Source organism: Poeciliopsis prolifica, unplaced genomic scaffold, assembly GCF_027474105.1.
Source record: "Poeciliopsis prolifica strain line A6 unplaced genomic scaffold, Auburn_PproV2 SCAFFOLD029, whole genome shotgun sequence".
NCBI classification, from domain to species: Eukaryota; Metazoa; Chordata; class Actinopteri; order Cyprinodontiformes; family Poeciliidae; genus Poeciliopsis; species Poeciliopsis prolifica.
Window position 1 is genome coordinate 4,894,969 of NW_026562404.1, and position 16,156 is coordinate 4,911,124.

General features: G+C 39.6%; 2 protein-coding genes across 3 annotated transcripts; one reads left to right on the forward strand and one right to left on the reverse strand.

The window, feature by feature from the left end:
- Positions 1 to 1,406: 1,406 nt before the first annotated feature.
- On the reverse strand, positions 1,407 to 5,580 carry ribc1 (RIB43A domain with coiled-coils 1). The gene is made up of 8 exons (XM_055049352.1): positions 5,332 to 5,580; positions 4,554 to 4,774; positions 4,099 to 4,304; positions 3,894 to 4,008; positions 3,497 to 3,615; positions 2,140 to 2,376; positions 1,776 to 1,942; positions 1,407 to 1,559 (listed from the first exon to the last, which is right to left on the reverse strand). The coding sequence occupies exons 2-8, from the start codon at positions 4,750 to 4,752 to the stop codon at positions 1,478 to 1,480; spliced, it is 1,125 nt and encodes a 374-aa protein (XP_054905327.1). The 5' UTR covers positions 4,753 to 4,774; positions 5,332 to 5,580; the 3' UTR covers positions 1,407 to 1,477.
- smc1a (structural maintenance of chromosomes 1A) lies at positions 5,066 to 16,069 on the forward strand. 2 transcript variants are annotated; one of them, XM_055049351.1, is made up of 26 exons: positions 5,066 to 5,124; positions 6,830 to 7,018; positions 7,210 to 7,322; positions 7,452 to 7,655; positions 7,914 to 8,152; positions 8,254 to 8,512; positions 8,790 to 8,930; positions 9,021 to 9,103; positions 9,216 to 9,315; positions 10,409 to 10,516; positions 10,627 to 10,812; positions 11,200 to 11,379; positions 11,464 to 11,610; positions 11,711 to 11,848; positions 11,949 to 12,065; positions 12,150 to 12,256; positions 12,359 to 12,500; positions 12,589 to 12,734; positions 12,819 to 12,972; positions 13,052 to 13,159; positions 13,421 to 13,577; positions 13,687 to 13,841; positions 14,069 to 14,220; positions 14,380 to 14,449; positions 14,554 to 14,664; positions 15,321 to 16,069. In XM_055049351.1, exons 2-26 carry the CDS (start codon positions 6,844 to 6,846, stop codon positions 15,399 to 15,401), a joined length of 3,573 nt encoding a protein of 1,190 aa, XP_054905326.1. In that variant the 5' UTR covers positions 5,066 to 5,124; positions 6,830 to 6,843; the 3' UTR covers positions 15,402 to 16,069. The 2 variants fall into 2 exon arrangements, with proteins under 2 accessions (XP_054905326.1, XP_054905325.1); XM_055049350.1 differs by lacking the exon at positions 5,066 to 5,124 and adding an exon at positions 5,675 to 6,069.
- The last annotated feature ends 87 nt before the right edge of the window (positions 16,070 to 16,156 follow it).

Here is a 16,156-nt window from a genome sequence, read left to right on the forward strand (position 1 = left end):
TGTTTTCTCTCCTGCACTCCAGCTGAAGTGGATCATTCAATGCAGGTGAGAGCAGGTTCCTTTTAAATATTCTGGATCTTGTAGCCGCTCCCCTTGACTGACCCAGCAGGTCCTACGTTGCTTAGAACAGCCGTTTGATTTTTGTCAAGTAATTCAAATGGCTTTTGATTTACTTGATAAAAAATATATATATATATATATAGATGCAATTTCAAGACTACCTGTACATCTAAAAAAATGTAAATACCATAAAAAAGTTCAATATTTATTGTCACATTTTAGAAGGTGAAACGTTACATATTATCTATTTCTTGTAATTTTAATGATTATGACTTCCAAATAATGAACTATTTGCCCTCAATAATTGGTTGAGGCTCCTTTAACATGAACTATCACATTAATGCACTACTGCATGAAATAGCACATTGATCAGCTAAAGTGGTGTAATAAAAGCCTTTAAAAGAGGCTTTCAGGTCATCAATGTGGTTTCTGTGTCTTCCATCTTTATTTTAACAACATTGCATTGATCCTCTCGGGTTTAGGGCAGCTAAGTTTGCTGGCTCATCAGAAATCGGAGCATCATGTTCATTGAATCACTTTTGGGTACATTTGGCAGTGTGGGCAGGCGGCAAGTCCTGCTGGAAAATGAAATTAGCATCTCTATAAAACTTATTAGCAGAAGTGAGGATTCAGCGCACTAAAACCTGATGATAGACTATGCACTTTGGAAAACTCAGTGGACCGAAACTAGCAGAGAACATGACACCCCAAACCATCACTGGCTGTGGAAATTTCACATTGAGCTTCAAGCAATGTGGATGCTGCTGTGCCTCTCCACTCTTCCTCCAGACTCTGGGACCCTGATTTCAAAATCAAATGTAAATTTTACTTTGATCTGAAAAGAAGACTTTGGATCACTGAAGAACAGTCGAGTTCTCTTTCATAACATTTGTTTCGTGTGCTACTCAGAGAATCAGGGTTACAAAGGTAACCTAAAGTTTTTTTTCTCCCTTACTCATATGTAACATGTGCGTAACATGTTCTGTTTTTTTGTGTCCTCTCTCCTTTTAACACAGAGACAGTGAGATTGGTTTGAATAACTTTATAACTAAATAAAATTATAATTTGAAAACTGATTTTTTCTATTTACTCAGGTTATCTTTGGCTAATACTGAAATTCAAAACAAAAAACATTATTCAACAAAATAAGTTAGGTGGCAAATACTTTTTCACAGCAACCTGGAGGCACAGTCCAGAATCAAATACATAATTTCATTGGGATTATGTGAACAGATTTAGAAGGTTCCCACAAAATGTTTGTGTAAAACCATTCAGTCATCATTGAGAATAAACTTCTTGAAATTATACCACCCCCTAGTGTTAGACAATGGACACTAAATCACTGGTTAAACAACATTAAATCCTTTATTGACAAACGTAAATTGTTGACAGGGGACAAGCTGGTGGCAGGTCCTGGTTAGCGGCAACCAGTGTTAAACTGGTCAAAATAATCCCTGGTGGGTTTGTTGGTATATAGTTCCTTATTCAGATAGTGCTGACTGGAACAGAAACAGAAATGTACAAACAGTGTGCAGAAACAGCCAGAAGATTTTCATTTATATTATACATTTCATATTATTTATCAATTTATAAACAAGTTACCTGATAAAAGTGTGTGTGTGCGTGCGTGTGTGTGTGTGTGTGTGTGTGTGTGTGCGTGTGTGTGTGTGTGTGTGCGTGCGTGTGTGTGTGTGTGTGAAAGAGTGTGAGCTCACTGTGCCTCCTGCTGTCTGGCCAGATTCTTGTTTTCTTCGTCCATCAGGATTCTCTGTTGCCTTCTTAGTTCTGCCGTTTGCTGTTCCTTCTCTTCTGCTGTTTTAGAAATTTTCAAGAGCTGCAAGTCCCAGGCTGCATCCCTAATCTTATCAGCCTCAAGTTGTTTCTGTCAACAAAAAACATGGCATAAGTTGTGCACTATGCATATATTGCTCTAAAGCAGTTGGTTGCAAACCAAAGCTAATTTTGCATGTTCTTCCCCTGGATGTACAGATTTTTATGGATGTATGGGTGGAGACTCACCCCAGGCAGGGTGCATGCATTTATGGAAGTGACACCATGTAACTGGGACTGCAGGAGTACCTTTCTCTCGAGACGCTGTTGCTCTCTCTGCTCGTGGAAGTTGTTGAGCTGTTGAAGGCTCATCCCCCTCCACTTGTCCGGCAGAACATGCGGTGGTCTCCCTCCTCCCATATAGGTCTCCGCTGGCTCTGAAGTCTCTGTCAACATGTCAGATGTCCCAGTGTGCCACATATCTATCATATTATCCATCTCCTCCTTCATACGCTGCTCCCTGAGGTTCAGAGCTCGGTCTTCAACCTGTGTGGAACAACATAGGATGAGGCCTCAGCACTGACCGAGAGAGATCTCAAAGTTTACGACAAACAAAAAAAAAGACAGGAGTCTTTATAAAGATACACTACTGGTTTGTGGTCAGAACTCTAGCGTGCAGAACAGTCAATTTCTTCCGCACCAGATGCCTTCATCCATGTCTTTATGGGCGTTATTATGTGCACTGATGCATTTTGGAAATACAACAAGGCATTCCCAAACTTTTCCCACAATGTTGGGAGCATGTAATTGCAGGACTTTATATACTTTAGGGCATGGGAGTGGATGAGAACACTTGAATCCAATGACTCAGAGGTGTGAGCAAAGACTTCTTGCGGTATAATGTATTTTCCTTCTATGTAACTTTTTATTACCCTCCCTGTGTAGGTGTCAATAACTGTCTGCTGGACAACCGTTTTCTGCATGATTTTATAGGCCAAACATAAATATAGTGTAACATTTTGTCATTAAAAATCTTTTTAATAATTTTATTGTTTTTCTGTGATCTTCTAGTTTGCTGAATGACAGAATTTCTGGTTTTCATTATTTGTGGAAAAAAAAAAATCACCACGGTTGACAAAGATATATTAATTTGCGTGAAATTATAGAGCAAATTATAGAGCATAACTTTTGAGAGCATTCTAATTCATTGAAAAGCACCTGTATGTTGCATTTTCTCCCAAGTGATCCTCTCAGGAAGATAAATTTGCTGGTGAATCATCGACATGAGTGGTTATTAGGAAAACTACATAATTACCATGAAAAATGCCATGACCTGAAGGCTTTAGAAGGATTTCACTCAATGGGGAATTGAGACAAGAGTGCTCAGGCAAATGAGGGAGCAACTAAGAGGGGGCTTTCAAATGACAACCAATTCCATGAATGCATCACATCAGTTCATCCGTGCCTGTTGGTTGGTACCAAACAATGCGACTGCCTTCCTCCTGTGTCAAGTGTGTGTAGGCATCACTTAACATTTTTAGCTTGCAATTCTAATTTAAAGTCTCAGCCGAGAAATCTCTGTCACAGCTCAGAATCCCCACTGGGTTCGACTTCAAACATTTGCATCAAATGACGGTGCGTGAGCGTTCGTGTGTTTGTTGCGTACCAAGGCTAGATTGTCATTCCAGAGTGAGACAAGGGCGGCTTTCCTACGCTCCTCTTGGACTGCATTCTGCTGGGCCCACATTAGGTCTTGATTCACCAGCTGGTTGTTGTACAGCCGCTCTGTGAAGCGTGTGGAAATGTGTTTGTTTATACAGCTGCATTAGCTATTACCCACTGAAAATAGGTCTCAAGCCACACACTCACACACAGATTCACAGCACTTCGGGATGAGCATTCATCAAAGTCACCTGGCAGAAAGAACTATGTAGGAAGATGTGATTGTTTGTGTGGAAAACCATGAAGCACGTTGATGTGATTTATAGCAGCTCTTGTATTAATTCTGCTCCTTGGTAACCGTGTGTGTTTGTGTGTGCATGTTCATGTTTCGCTCTTTTCACCTCTGTTCTTCGCTCTGTTGTCCCTCATTTTCTTATCATCCAATTGTTCTTGCCAATCTTTTTGGTTTTGTCTCGTTTGCTCTTTCAGCCTCTCCTTCCGTCTGCGATCTTCTCCCTGTAAATTAAACAAAAACAAAGAAAGAGCAAGGTGACTTCCCACTTTCATTCAATTTACTGCTGTTGCTCACTCATATGTGAGTCTTACCTCAAATACATACATGCTGGAAAGCCCCAGTTCAGATTCTGGAATGGTGAGGTTGAACGTCCCCTTCACCTCAACATCATGAGAGATCTTCATTTGCTGCTGTGTATCCCAGAACTGGTTCAGTTCCTTTTGCAAAGCTTTCCGCTTCTCTTTCTCATTACTCTCTTGCAGAAGAAACACTTCATCTTGGCATTTCCTCAAATTATCTGAAATACATTTAAAAAATTACACAAGTGACCTGCATTTATTAGTGATAAAATTGTATTTGATCATTGTGTAATTTCTTCAAGGATAGTAAATTAACTGTTCTTGTGTAGTTCTTTGTCTAGTCCAGACAAATCCAAAGCTTTTTCACCCATTCACACACCAGCCGATGGTGGAAAGCTACAAGATTGTAGCCACAGCTACCCTTGGGCAGTCTGACAGAAGCAAATGACATAGAAGAACGTAATTACCAAAATCCCTGTCTCGTAGTTTCTCACAGTCTCGCTTCAGCTTATTTTCCAAGACTTGCTTGTTTAAAGCTTCCAGGTCGACGCCCATCACACGCACGCGAGGGTTGAAGAATCGGGCTTTGCGGGCTCTTTCTGCAGACCTTCGGGCCTCCGCGACCTTGTCTTTTGAATCATCAACTGGCAAGTCCACTTTATACATTTTTATGGTTTCCAGGCAGGTTCTGGGACAAAGTTACATTCAAAACTATTTTATCGATCCCAAAGGTAAATAAGATGTTGTTGTAACTCATATTAATTCAAATTCTTCAAAGAGTTATTATAGATATAGTAATGGCTTTTGACATAAAAAAAAATGGCTAACATAATAATAATAAAAAAAAAACTAAAAAAACCCCAAAAACAAACAAACAAAGAAATGACATCATTACTAAGTAACAAATTCAAGCACGTGGAACACTTTTTCAAAACAAACAATGGTTTAATGGTTTAATTAATTTAGTAGATAAAACATACAGGAAGTTAGAACAACATGAAGGACTTCTAGTGCCAAATGGCACATGAGGCTTCGCAGGTAAAAAACATAAAAAAAAACTTTTTCACTTTAAGTTAAACTGTAGGTCGTATTTACACCATAGAAGTTTTTTTCATAAAAATATGCTTTTTCTTCATTCAGAAAAGAAAGATAAAAAGACAACCAGATTAGTTCTCTTGTATAAAACTTTTAAATTACATTCCAAATGTCTTAGAACAACTAATAAATCAATGCCCTCACTCTTACCTGTAAGATATAGTTGCATAAAACGCAGGAAATTACAGTTAACATCGAAGGGACTTTGTTGCTGTCACAGTGTTATGTTTGGGTTTGGGTGCCCTAGTAACCATGGTAACATCCTTTTTTTTTGCTACAAGTGAAAGTCTCTCTAAACTTAAAAAAATAGACTTAAGTAATTTGACAAATATACTGGCTGAATTGAAAGGTATCGACATTTTTTTCCCATTTTAAATGTCATTAGCAGCGGATATCATAGACACAAACGTTAATGTATGTGACGCACGTTTACGTCTCTTTTAACTCCACCTCGCGAGAAAACGCGAGGTTTCGAATCTCGCGCGCTTAAGCTTTTCCTGTTAGATTGTAAAATGGCGCTCTGTTGTTACAAGTGTTCCGATTTAATTTGACAAGGATTTTTACGAGGCATTTATGTTTGAGACTTTGCGTTTGCTTCATAATGTAACTTATGTGCAAGAGAGCTACATGTTGAGCAGCAGCTTTCCTTCATTTACAAGTTCACTTCGTTTGTGTTAGACAAGTTGTTCGCTGCAGACTGGCTGCTAGCATTGTTAGCTAACTGTCTTAACATTGTCCGTGCATATATTCATATAAGTATAAGCTCGGCAACAAGCAAAATGGGCTACTTGAAACTCATAGAGATAGAAAACTTCAAGTCATACAAAGGACGACAAATTATCGGACCGTTTCACAAGTTCACGGCAATCATCGGACCCAATGGATCGGGTATGTTGTGATGAGAGCTAAGGCAAAATGTAAACCGTTTGCTACGACTGGCTAACGGTAAACACGGGGTCATCTCGTTGTGCTGTTTACTCTTGTAGTAATTAGGTGTGTTTTTTTGTAAAGCACTTTAATAACATTGGAGCATGTATTTTGTAATACGAGTACTAAATATTTTACTCTTCATTATTGTTGTTGTCTGTTTAATAGCTTGTCTGATGGCATGTTATTGCATTGGGGTGTCATATATGGAACACCCTAAAGCACTTTAGTTTTGTGAACATTACTAAAACGTTGATATTTACAAAAAGTTGTGAAATATTTGTGTATCTTCAGCATGATAGTGATCTTTCCTGGACGAATTGAATGTTTTGCTTAATCAGAAAACAATACGGCTTTATTTTAGGTTGAGATGAAAATTCATCTGTACATTTTACTTTGGTATTTCTTGGGACTTTCTAAGTGCCTTACACGTTTAATAATGAACACAGTAAACCGTTTATAAAATATAAAGCTTCTGGGGCTTTTACATATGTCTTTACTTGTCCTATAAACTACTCCCCACTAATTCTATGTAGAAACCTTTCCAAACAAATGCATTTTTTTGGGATAGCCTCAGATACAAGCAAGGTCTGACAAAAATGGCAGCTGTGAAAGATTTTAACTTTGTGATGCATTAATATGAACGAAAACAAAAGAAGCAAAAGGAAATCCATTTAGGGTGTGGAAACAGAACCTAAAATGTCAATGCATTTCATTGCAGGTAAATCCAACCTCATGGATGCCATCAGCTTTGTGTTGGCAGAAAAGACGAGTAACCTGCGTGTGAAGACTTTGAAAGATCTAATCCATGGAGCTCCTGTGGGGAAGCCAGCTGCCAACAGAGCGTTTGTCAGCATGGTATACCAAGAGGATAACGGAGAGGAGCGTTCCTTCACACGGGTCATTATTGGTAAGAAGTCGTTATGTACAAATTGAGAAGATATACTGTCTGTTGGTAATATTTATTGCTTTTTATCATTACATATCTTTCTGTTTGAACATGACAAATATTGTCGAGTTAACCAATTCTAATTCTGGGGACAACATGTGTGTTGTTCCTACCATGTTTGCTTTGTAACTAAATAACACGGTTTGTCTTAGGGGCCTCATCCGAGTACCGCATAAACAATAAAGTGGTTGGACTACCTGAATACAGCGAGGAGCTGGAAAAACTTGGCATTCTGATCAAAGCCAGAAACTTTCTTGTCTTTCAGGTAAGTGTTTAGAGAATCGCTTCCTTCACAGTGCTTCAGCAGAAAACTATTTGTGTAAAGCTAACATACAGTTGGTATTACTTGATTATAAGTGAATTAGATTTTTTATTTTGCTTTATTACACAACAGGGGGCTGTGGAGTCCATTGCCATGAAGAACCCCAAAGAGCGAACAACGCTGTTTGAGGAGATCTCACGTTCTGGGGAGTTGGCACAAGAGTATGACCGCAGAAAGAAGGAGATGGTGAAAGCAGAAGAAGATACACAGTTCAATTATCACCGCAAGAAAAACATTGCTGCAGAGCGCAAAGAAGCCAAGCAGGAGAAGGAAGAGGTGAGCGCTTTGAAATAAAATAAGATGGACTCAATTTTGTTCAAGAAAAAAATGTAAATAAATCTGCATTTATTTAATCAAAAACTGTTTCTACCAGGGACAACTTGATTTGTGTATTTCATTCCTTCCAAGGCCGCCTTTGTTATTACAAATCCAATCTGAATCTGCCATAAAGTTAAACCTAAATAACTTAAAACCAAAAATCGAGCGCAAAGCTAATCACATTATTTTCTTTCTTGTTCTTGATGTCTTTGTCAGGCTGAGCGATATCAACGCCTTAAAGACGAGGTCGCCAGAGCCAGTGTACAGTTACAGCTCTTCAAGTTGTACCACAATGAGGTCGAGATCGAGAAACTGAACAAAGAGCTCGGCCAGCGGAATAAAGAAATCGATAAGGACCGTAAAAAGATGGACCACGTCGAAGAGGAGCTGAAGGACAAGAAGAAAGAGCTGGGCAGGCTGATGAGGGAGCAGCAGACCATCGAGAAAGAAATCAAGTATGTCCTCATGTGGTTCTGGCAGCCTTCCGGGTGTACATGCTTGGATCCTGACCCCCAAAATTTTCAGTGCAAAATAATTATTTTCATTCTATTTGCAGAGAAAAGGACTCTGAGCTGAATCAAAAGAGGCCCCAGTACATCAAGGCCAAAGAGAACACGGCACACAAAATCAAAAAGCTTGAAGCTGCGAAAAAATCTCATCAGAACGCCCAGAAGATGTACAAGAAGCGCAAAGCTGACATGGATGAGCTGGATAAGGAGATGAGAGCGGTGGAGTTGGCCAAGCAGGAGTTTGAGGAAAGAATGGAGGAGGAGGCTCAAAGCCAGGGCCAGGACCTCACACTGGAGGAAAACCAGGTCTGACTTGATTCTTCCTTAGTCCTTTTATTCAATAAAACCTCAGTCAAACCAGTAGATGCCATTAACAAATGAAAAATTTGTTCACATTCGTGTTATAGCGATTGAAGCAGATTAAATACATGCAATACAAAGAAATAATTTCGGCCCTTCCATTTTACTTAATCTATTTATTCTTAAAAGAAATTTGTACATGTTTTCTTTAGTTATTGATCTTATTATTTGGTCTCAGGAAAAAAAAGAATTGGCTTGACTCTCTTTTCTTCCTTCCCCCTAGGTGAAGCAGTACCATCGCCTGAAGGAGGAGGCCAGTAAGCGCGCTGCCACTCTGGCCCAGGAACTGGAGAAGTTCAACCGGGACCAGAAGGCTGACCAGGACCGCCTTGATTTGGAGGAGAGGAAGAAAGTGGAGACAGAGGTAAAAAAATCCGCAGTTAGTTTTAATCTTGGATAAAAAAGATTTGCATAGGAACTAATGCAACTCTGCAAATATCTCCTTATTTCTCAGGCCAAAATCAAGCAGAAGATTCGTGAAATAGAAGAAAACCAGAAGCGTATTGAGAAGCTAGAGGACTACATCACCACCAGCAGGTACGTCACTGGTGTATTTGCTCTCTCTGAGGAGATTCCTGCTGTTCATTTAGCTGTTAATATGATTAATTTTACTCCTTCACTCACACATTTCTACATCGCTAAACTTCAGACAGTCACTCGATGAGCAGAAGCGCATGGAGGAGGAGCTGACGGAGGAAGTAGAGATGGCCAAGAGGAGGATTGATGAAATAAACATGGAGCTTAATCAGGTAACCACGACAGAAAAGACAGAGCAGTGTTGGCTTTACTCATCAAAGATTTTCACAGTTTTAACCTTCTGTATTTTATTTGAAGTTGATATGTTTTGATCTTTTTCTGTTTGGCTTCTTTTAGCTTAAGTGTAGAGAACTGCTTTCTTCTCTGTACATCTCAGAATCTTGCATCAAAAAGTAAAAGCAGATTCTTACACCAGTGTGTGCTGCCTGTTTCGCACTGGTGTCTTTAAATGTTTTATTTTAGGTCTCGGCCAATTTAGGCAGATTTGAAACACTGTTGATTTTACATTGGGATTTTTTTTTTTTTTTTTTTAGCTTTAACCTAAATTAATACCAAATTTGAAATCAAAGAAGAAAGCGCAAATTTTTATTCAGAACAAGCACATGCTAGCAGCTGGCACGATGGAGAAATTTCTACAAACTCACACCCCTCACCATGGAAACCACATGAAGAAGTTCGTATGATGCAGCTTTTAAGTTGAAGGCTGTCGATCTGGTAGTACAGGAGGGAAATAGAGCCGCTGCACGTAAGCTTGGCGTGAATGAAACCATTGTTCGGCAAAGAGCTGCATCCTCGATGAATCCAGCAGATTTATTAAGGATAAGAGTGGTGGAGATATCAGCCGCTTGCTTATAGCCGTCTGCGGCTTACATATGTTTCCAGTTTTTTCAAAAACTTTGTAGATGCGCCTTATAGTGAGATACGCTCTATAGTCTGGAAAATAAATTACTTGAACTTTAGTAAAACTATACAAAAGTTCCACTTAATGTAGTGGACTTTATTTTATTATTATTCAAATTTTTTATTTTTTTTACTTTTTCCGTTGTAATTCTTTAAAACAAGCTCTGTGCAAAATTATATGGATAGCCACACCGGTGCATTTTCCCAGAGTCCCATATGTAACCTGAGGAGTAAAAGTAGAAATATTTTCAGCTCCACAGAATAGAGCACAGCTTTTTTTTTGTGTGTGTGTGTGCAAGTAACCACAACAAAACTGCACTTCTCCCATTTAATAAATATTTTCTATGATCTGGATTGACATGAAAAGCATGACTGGATGGGACTGACCACTTCCATTTGCTTCAGGTGATGGAGCAGCTGGGAGACGCCAGGATCGACAGACAGGAAAACAGTCGACAGCAGCGCAAGGCAGAAATCATGGAGAGCATCAAGAGACTTTACCCTGGATCTGTGGTAAGTTACTAATGTACAGAATCAACCCATGTTGCCCAAACATGTGTCCCGTTTTGGACAACATTTTTTTGAACATGTTTGAATGAGACCGCCTGCTGTTGTGTTTTCAGTACGGCCGCCTGATTGACCTGTGCCAGCCCACTCAGAAGAAATATCAGATTGCTGTTACTAAAGTGTTGGGCAAGAACATGGACGCCATCATCGTCGACTCAGAGAAAACCGGCCGAGACTGCATTCAGTACATCAAGGAGCAGAGAGGAGAGCCTGAGACCTTCCTTCCTCTTGACTATCTTGAGGTGAATATTACACTACAGGAGACGCCTCAAGGAAAAAGTAATCAGAATGGAAAGTACTGAAAATGAAGATTTTATTTTGGACTGGACATAATACATTTTATGTCTAGTCCTCACTGACGCTGTCCTGCGACTTTTAGATGTCTCCCTGTTTCAACACACCTGAATGAAAGGGTTTAATCGCCTCTTCAGCATCTCATCAGGTTCGTCTGAGTGCTGATGATGAGCCTTCAGTATGATTCATGTCTGTAGAACAGGGGGGCATCTGAAAGTTGCAGGACAATAACTCTTGAAAACTGGAGTTGGAGACTGCTGATTTAACAACAGTTTTGGAGGTAATTATCATTCATATTGATCGCCCAATGAGCAGAAAGCCTTTTTTCCTTTAAGGTCAAACCAACAGATGAAAAACTGAGAGAGCTGCGCGGGGCCAAGCTGGTGATCGATGTGATCCGCTACGAGCCGCCACACATCAAAAAAGCCCTCCAGTACGCTTGCGGCAACGCTCTGGTTTGTGAGAATGTTGAGGATGCACGAAGGATCGCTTTCGGAGGGCCTTACAGACACAAGGTGATTAACCTGGTGTGGGATGAGAAAACAATTTATATTTTAAGATGTTAGTTTGCTGATGTGTCTTTATTATCCTGTGTTCAGACCGTAGCCCTGGATGGCACGCTGTTCCAGAAGTCAGGAGTCATCTCCGGAGGAGCCAGCGATCTGAAGGCCAAGGCCAGACGCTGGGACGAGAAGGCGGTGGACAAACTAAAGGAGAAGAAGGAAAAACTTACAGAGGAGCTAAAGGTAACCAACTCAGAAAAAGTCAAGAATTTGATTGCCTATGCAGTTCATATATACCTTTCGGTTTGTTTAAGTGTAAACCACTTTCGGATTTTCTTTGCAGGAGCAAATGAAGGCAAAGAGGAAGGAGGCAGAACTGCGTCAGGTGCAGTCTCAGGCACACGGCCTGCAGATGAGACTAAAATACTCCCAGAGTGACCTGGAGCAGACCAAAACCAGGCACCTCTCCCTCAACATGCAGGTACGCCCCGAGCCTCTTGTTCTGTCTTTTGGGATTTTTGAATAGCGATTGTTGGTTTTAAAGTGTTTTTTTGTTTGTTTGTTTGATCTCTTGTTTGCAGGAGAAATCCAAACTTGAGAGTGAACTTGCGAATTTTGGCCCTCGCATCAATGACATCAAGAGGATTATCCAATCCCGTGAGCGAGAGATCACTGACCTCCGAGACCGCATGAACCTAGTGAGACTGACTGAATGCACAGGCTGCTTAAAACCGGCTTTACATACCATTCTCTGTAGTTTAACGACTGAGTTTGTCTTGTAGGTGGAGGACGAGGTGTTTGTTGAATTCTGTAAGGAGATCGGAGTGAGAAACATCCGAGAATTTGAGGAGGAGAAAGTGAAGAGGCAGAATGAGATCGCAAAGAAGCGGTCAGTTTAGAGTTTAAGTCACTTCTCTGGTAGCAAAACGCTTTTTTTTTGTTGTTTGATGTTGTTTTGTTTTTTTTTTTTATTTGTGTCGTATAATTTCAGTCTTGAGTTTGAGACCCAGAAGACCCGTCTGGGAATCCAGGTGGACTATGAGAAGAACCAGCTGAAAGAGGACCAGGAGAAAGTCATGATGTGGGAGCAAACTGTTAAGAAAGACGAGGCTGAGATAGAGCGCCTTAAGAAGGTCCAAAAACATATTCAAAGTCAGCATTAATGGTTTAATATTGATGTAGCTTGAAATCAAGACAAATGTGATCTGTGGTTTTACTTAGGAGGAGCACAGACACATGAAAATCATTGATGAGACGATGGCCCAGCTGCAGGACCTGAAGAACCAACATCTCACCAAGAAATCTGAAGTCAACGATAAAAACCACGAAATGGAGGAGATTCGCAAAAAACTGGGAGGCGCTAACAAGTCAGTGCTGACTAAAACCAGGATGAAATGAAACGTTTTAGTGTGTGTTTTCTAATTCTATCTGGCCTGTTTGTTGCCTTCCAGAGAGCTGACCCAGCTCCAGAAGGAGGTCACTGCCATCGAGACCAAACTGGAGCAAAAGCGCAGTGACCGCCACAACCTGCTGCAGGCCTGCAAGATGCAGGACATCAGGCTGCCTCTTCGCTCCGGAACCATGGATGATATCAGCCAGGGAGAAGTACGAGGACATGGCTTTTATGCTGTTTTTTTTTAATCAGGATGTGAAAAGAAAGTAAAGTTATTTGTTGCTGTTGTAGGGGAGCTCTCAGACAGATGACTCTAGCAGTCAAAGGACGTCCAGCAGCGTTCTGGCTAAAGAAGCTCTAATAGAAATTGACTACAGCAACTTGTCTGAAGATCTGAAGGTAGGTGCTCCAAATAATTCAAGACGTTCATCTTTTCGAACCATAAGAACTTCCTGTATTTTATATTACAGCAGTTCCCACTCTAAAAAAAAGTAGCACAGATTTTTCTGGGTAAACCACTTTTATCTGCTAAGCTTTTAGAAGCTTAAAACTTTTAAAACCACAGTGTAGAGATGTGTTTTTTTTATATATATAAAAGACATAATATTTGAGTTGTTAAATTACAAAATAAGCCAATTAAACCGTTGTAATTTTCTATAGGATACATTGTCAGAAGAGGAGATAAAAGCAGAGACAAACACACTGCAGCAGCGTCTGAACGAGCAGCAGAGCATCCTGCAGAGGATCAGCGCTCCCAACATGAAGGCCATGGAAAAACTGGAGAGCGTCAGGGACAAGTTCCAGGAGACCAGTGACGGTGAGAGGACATGATCTTCGTTGACAAAATGGAGACGGGGTCAGAGGAAGAGATTCCGAGAATGGTCGAAAATGAACTCTTTCCGATGATTTTACCCGTTTGGTTTCAGAGTTCGAGGCGGCGCGTAAGAGAGCTAAAAAGGCAAAGCAAGCCTTCGAGCAGATCAAGAAAGAGAGGTTTGATCGTTTTAATACCTGCTTTGAGTCTGTGGCCACCAACATCGATGAGATCTACAAAGCTTTGTCACGCAACAGCAGCGCCCAGGTGTGTTTTAGCTTTTACTGAAGCAAAATCAATGCAGTAAAGATGTTATTTATCAGTCACATTTATTGTTGCAGAGTTGGAGACAGCCCAGCTCTTAACTTCCTGCTGGTTGATTATCTTTCTTAATAGGAAAGCAATATTTAATGCTACTCGTGCTGCACAAAAAAAACTATTTTGGCTCATGACTAAATTAGTCTGAGATCTGAATCACTCTTGGTGTTTTGCAGGCTTTTCTGGGCCCAGAAAACCCAGAGGAACCGTATCTGGATGGTATCAATTATAACTGTGTGGCGCCAGGGAAAAGGTTCAGACCCATGGATAACCTGTCTGGAGGAGAGAAGACGGTTGCTGCCCTGGCTCTGCTTTTTGCTATCCACAGGTCTGACAAAAAAGCAACACAAGTGGATGTTTTAATATTTATCAAATGACATGCATGGTGAATCCTGCTTGTTGTGTTTGAGATATTTAAATATTTTCAGGACCTGGATGACAGTAGATTTCTGTCCACGTCTTTAACATCTCATCCGTGTCCTTTCAGCTACAAACCGGCACCGTTCTTCGTCCTGGATGAGATTGATGCCGCTCTGGACAACACTAATATTGGCAAAGTGCGTTCAGATTTCACTGTCACCGACTTTTCATCAGTGATACTTGTGATTTAAAAAAAATAAATATATATTATATATATATATATCTATTCTTTCTTCTCAAGGTGGCCAATTACATTAAAGACCAGTCAGTACAAAACTTCCAAGCTATTGTCATTTCTCTGAAGGAGGAATTCTACACCAAGGCTGACTCTCTTATAGGCGTTTATCCAGAGGTGGGTTTCCCTTTTCACTGACCATCAAACATTACAACACTGAGACTTTGTAGATATATGATAAAAAAACCCCCAAAACATTAAGCTTTGACCCGGTGCATTGTAGTTTGAACTGGACCATATTAGGATGATGACATGCCATTATTTCTTTCAACAATAGCAGTAAAAGTTGTGATACGTAAATTTTTTGTAAATAATGATTTTTTTTTTTTTTTTTGCTGTTTGAAAAACCCAATAAATCAGATAATCAGAAGTGACCGGGAACATTGAAAAGGCTTAATTTCATTTAAAAAAATAAGGTTTTATCTGAATCTTTGCTTCTTGATGTTATCTCTTGTTTCTACTTTGAAACAACATAAATGTAGTTTCTTGAAGACTTGGCCACCATACCACTTCGTTACCTTTTTTATGGTGTTTTTAACAACTATAGTCACACACATAATTAGATGCCGCGATGTAAAACAAATGCTAATTGTATTTGCAGCTACAGCTATATGTCCAGCCTTATCAGTTTTCTGTGGATCATTTTTCCCCTCCAAAGAGTTTTTATGTAATAAGTTGGCAGGACTGAAATAAACTGTTCATTTTTAGAGTATCAATGACGTTTAAGTAATTACTTGAAGAAATTAAAGGAATTCTTGTTCTCTATTTCACAGCAAGGAGATTGTGTTATCAGCAAAGTTCTCACCTTTGACCTGTCGCAGTATCCTGATGCCAACCCGAATCCAAATGAGTAACAAGAGCCTGCTCAGTACTGTCCTACATAGTTACAGATCATGTATTCAGTAAGTCTTCAGTTTTCTTTTGTTTTTATTTTTTTTTATAGTGTAGTCATTCATGAAAGCTTTCCTTTCTGGGATGTTTTTTTTTTTAGTAAAACCTAAGATTTCTGTACATTTAATGGAAACAACCCGCTCTGAATTTGACCATTATTGTTCATTATTATAGTGAATTATGATGAAGTAAAAGGAGACTCAAAGCTTTTTAGTGAACTGTAGGATTTTTACGAACCAGTTAATGAAATACCTTTAAAATAAGCAAGTTCCTTTTTTATACCGTCTAAGGCTCTCATTTTGTTTGCTTAAAGCCTTTGCGTGTCCTCTGCGTGTTTAAAAGCAAATTACATTTTACATGTGCAAGTTGTTTTTTTTTAAAGCTCAATCAGGAGTTTTTAATTGTGTGGTGGATGGATTCCCTGTGTTTGGTAACTAAATAAAGCAGTGAAAATGGCTGCAGCTTAAAGTGCTATAGGAAGATTTCAAAGCTTTTTGAAACCTGACTTAATAATATTATGTTGAAAGTACCTAAAAAGTTGGAGTATCACCTGAAACCACTTCAGCATGAATAAGATGATTATGTCTATTTGTTTGGTTGGCTTTGCTTTAATAAATCTAACGTGAAATTATGTGCATTCGTCTTTGTACTTATTAATGTGCTGTTAATAATCAGCTGCCGTTCCGTTTTAAACTCATGTTTTGTTTTCGGTTTAAGA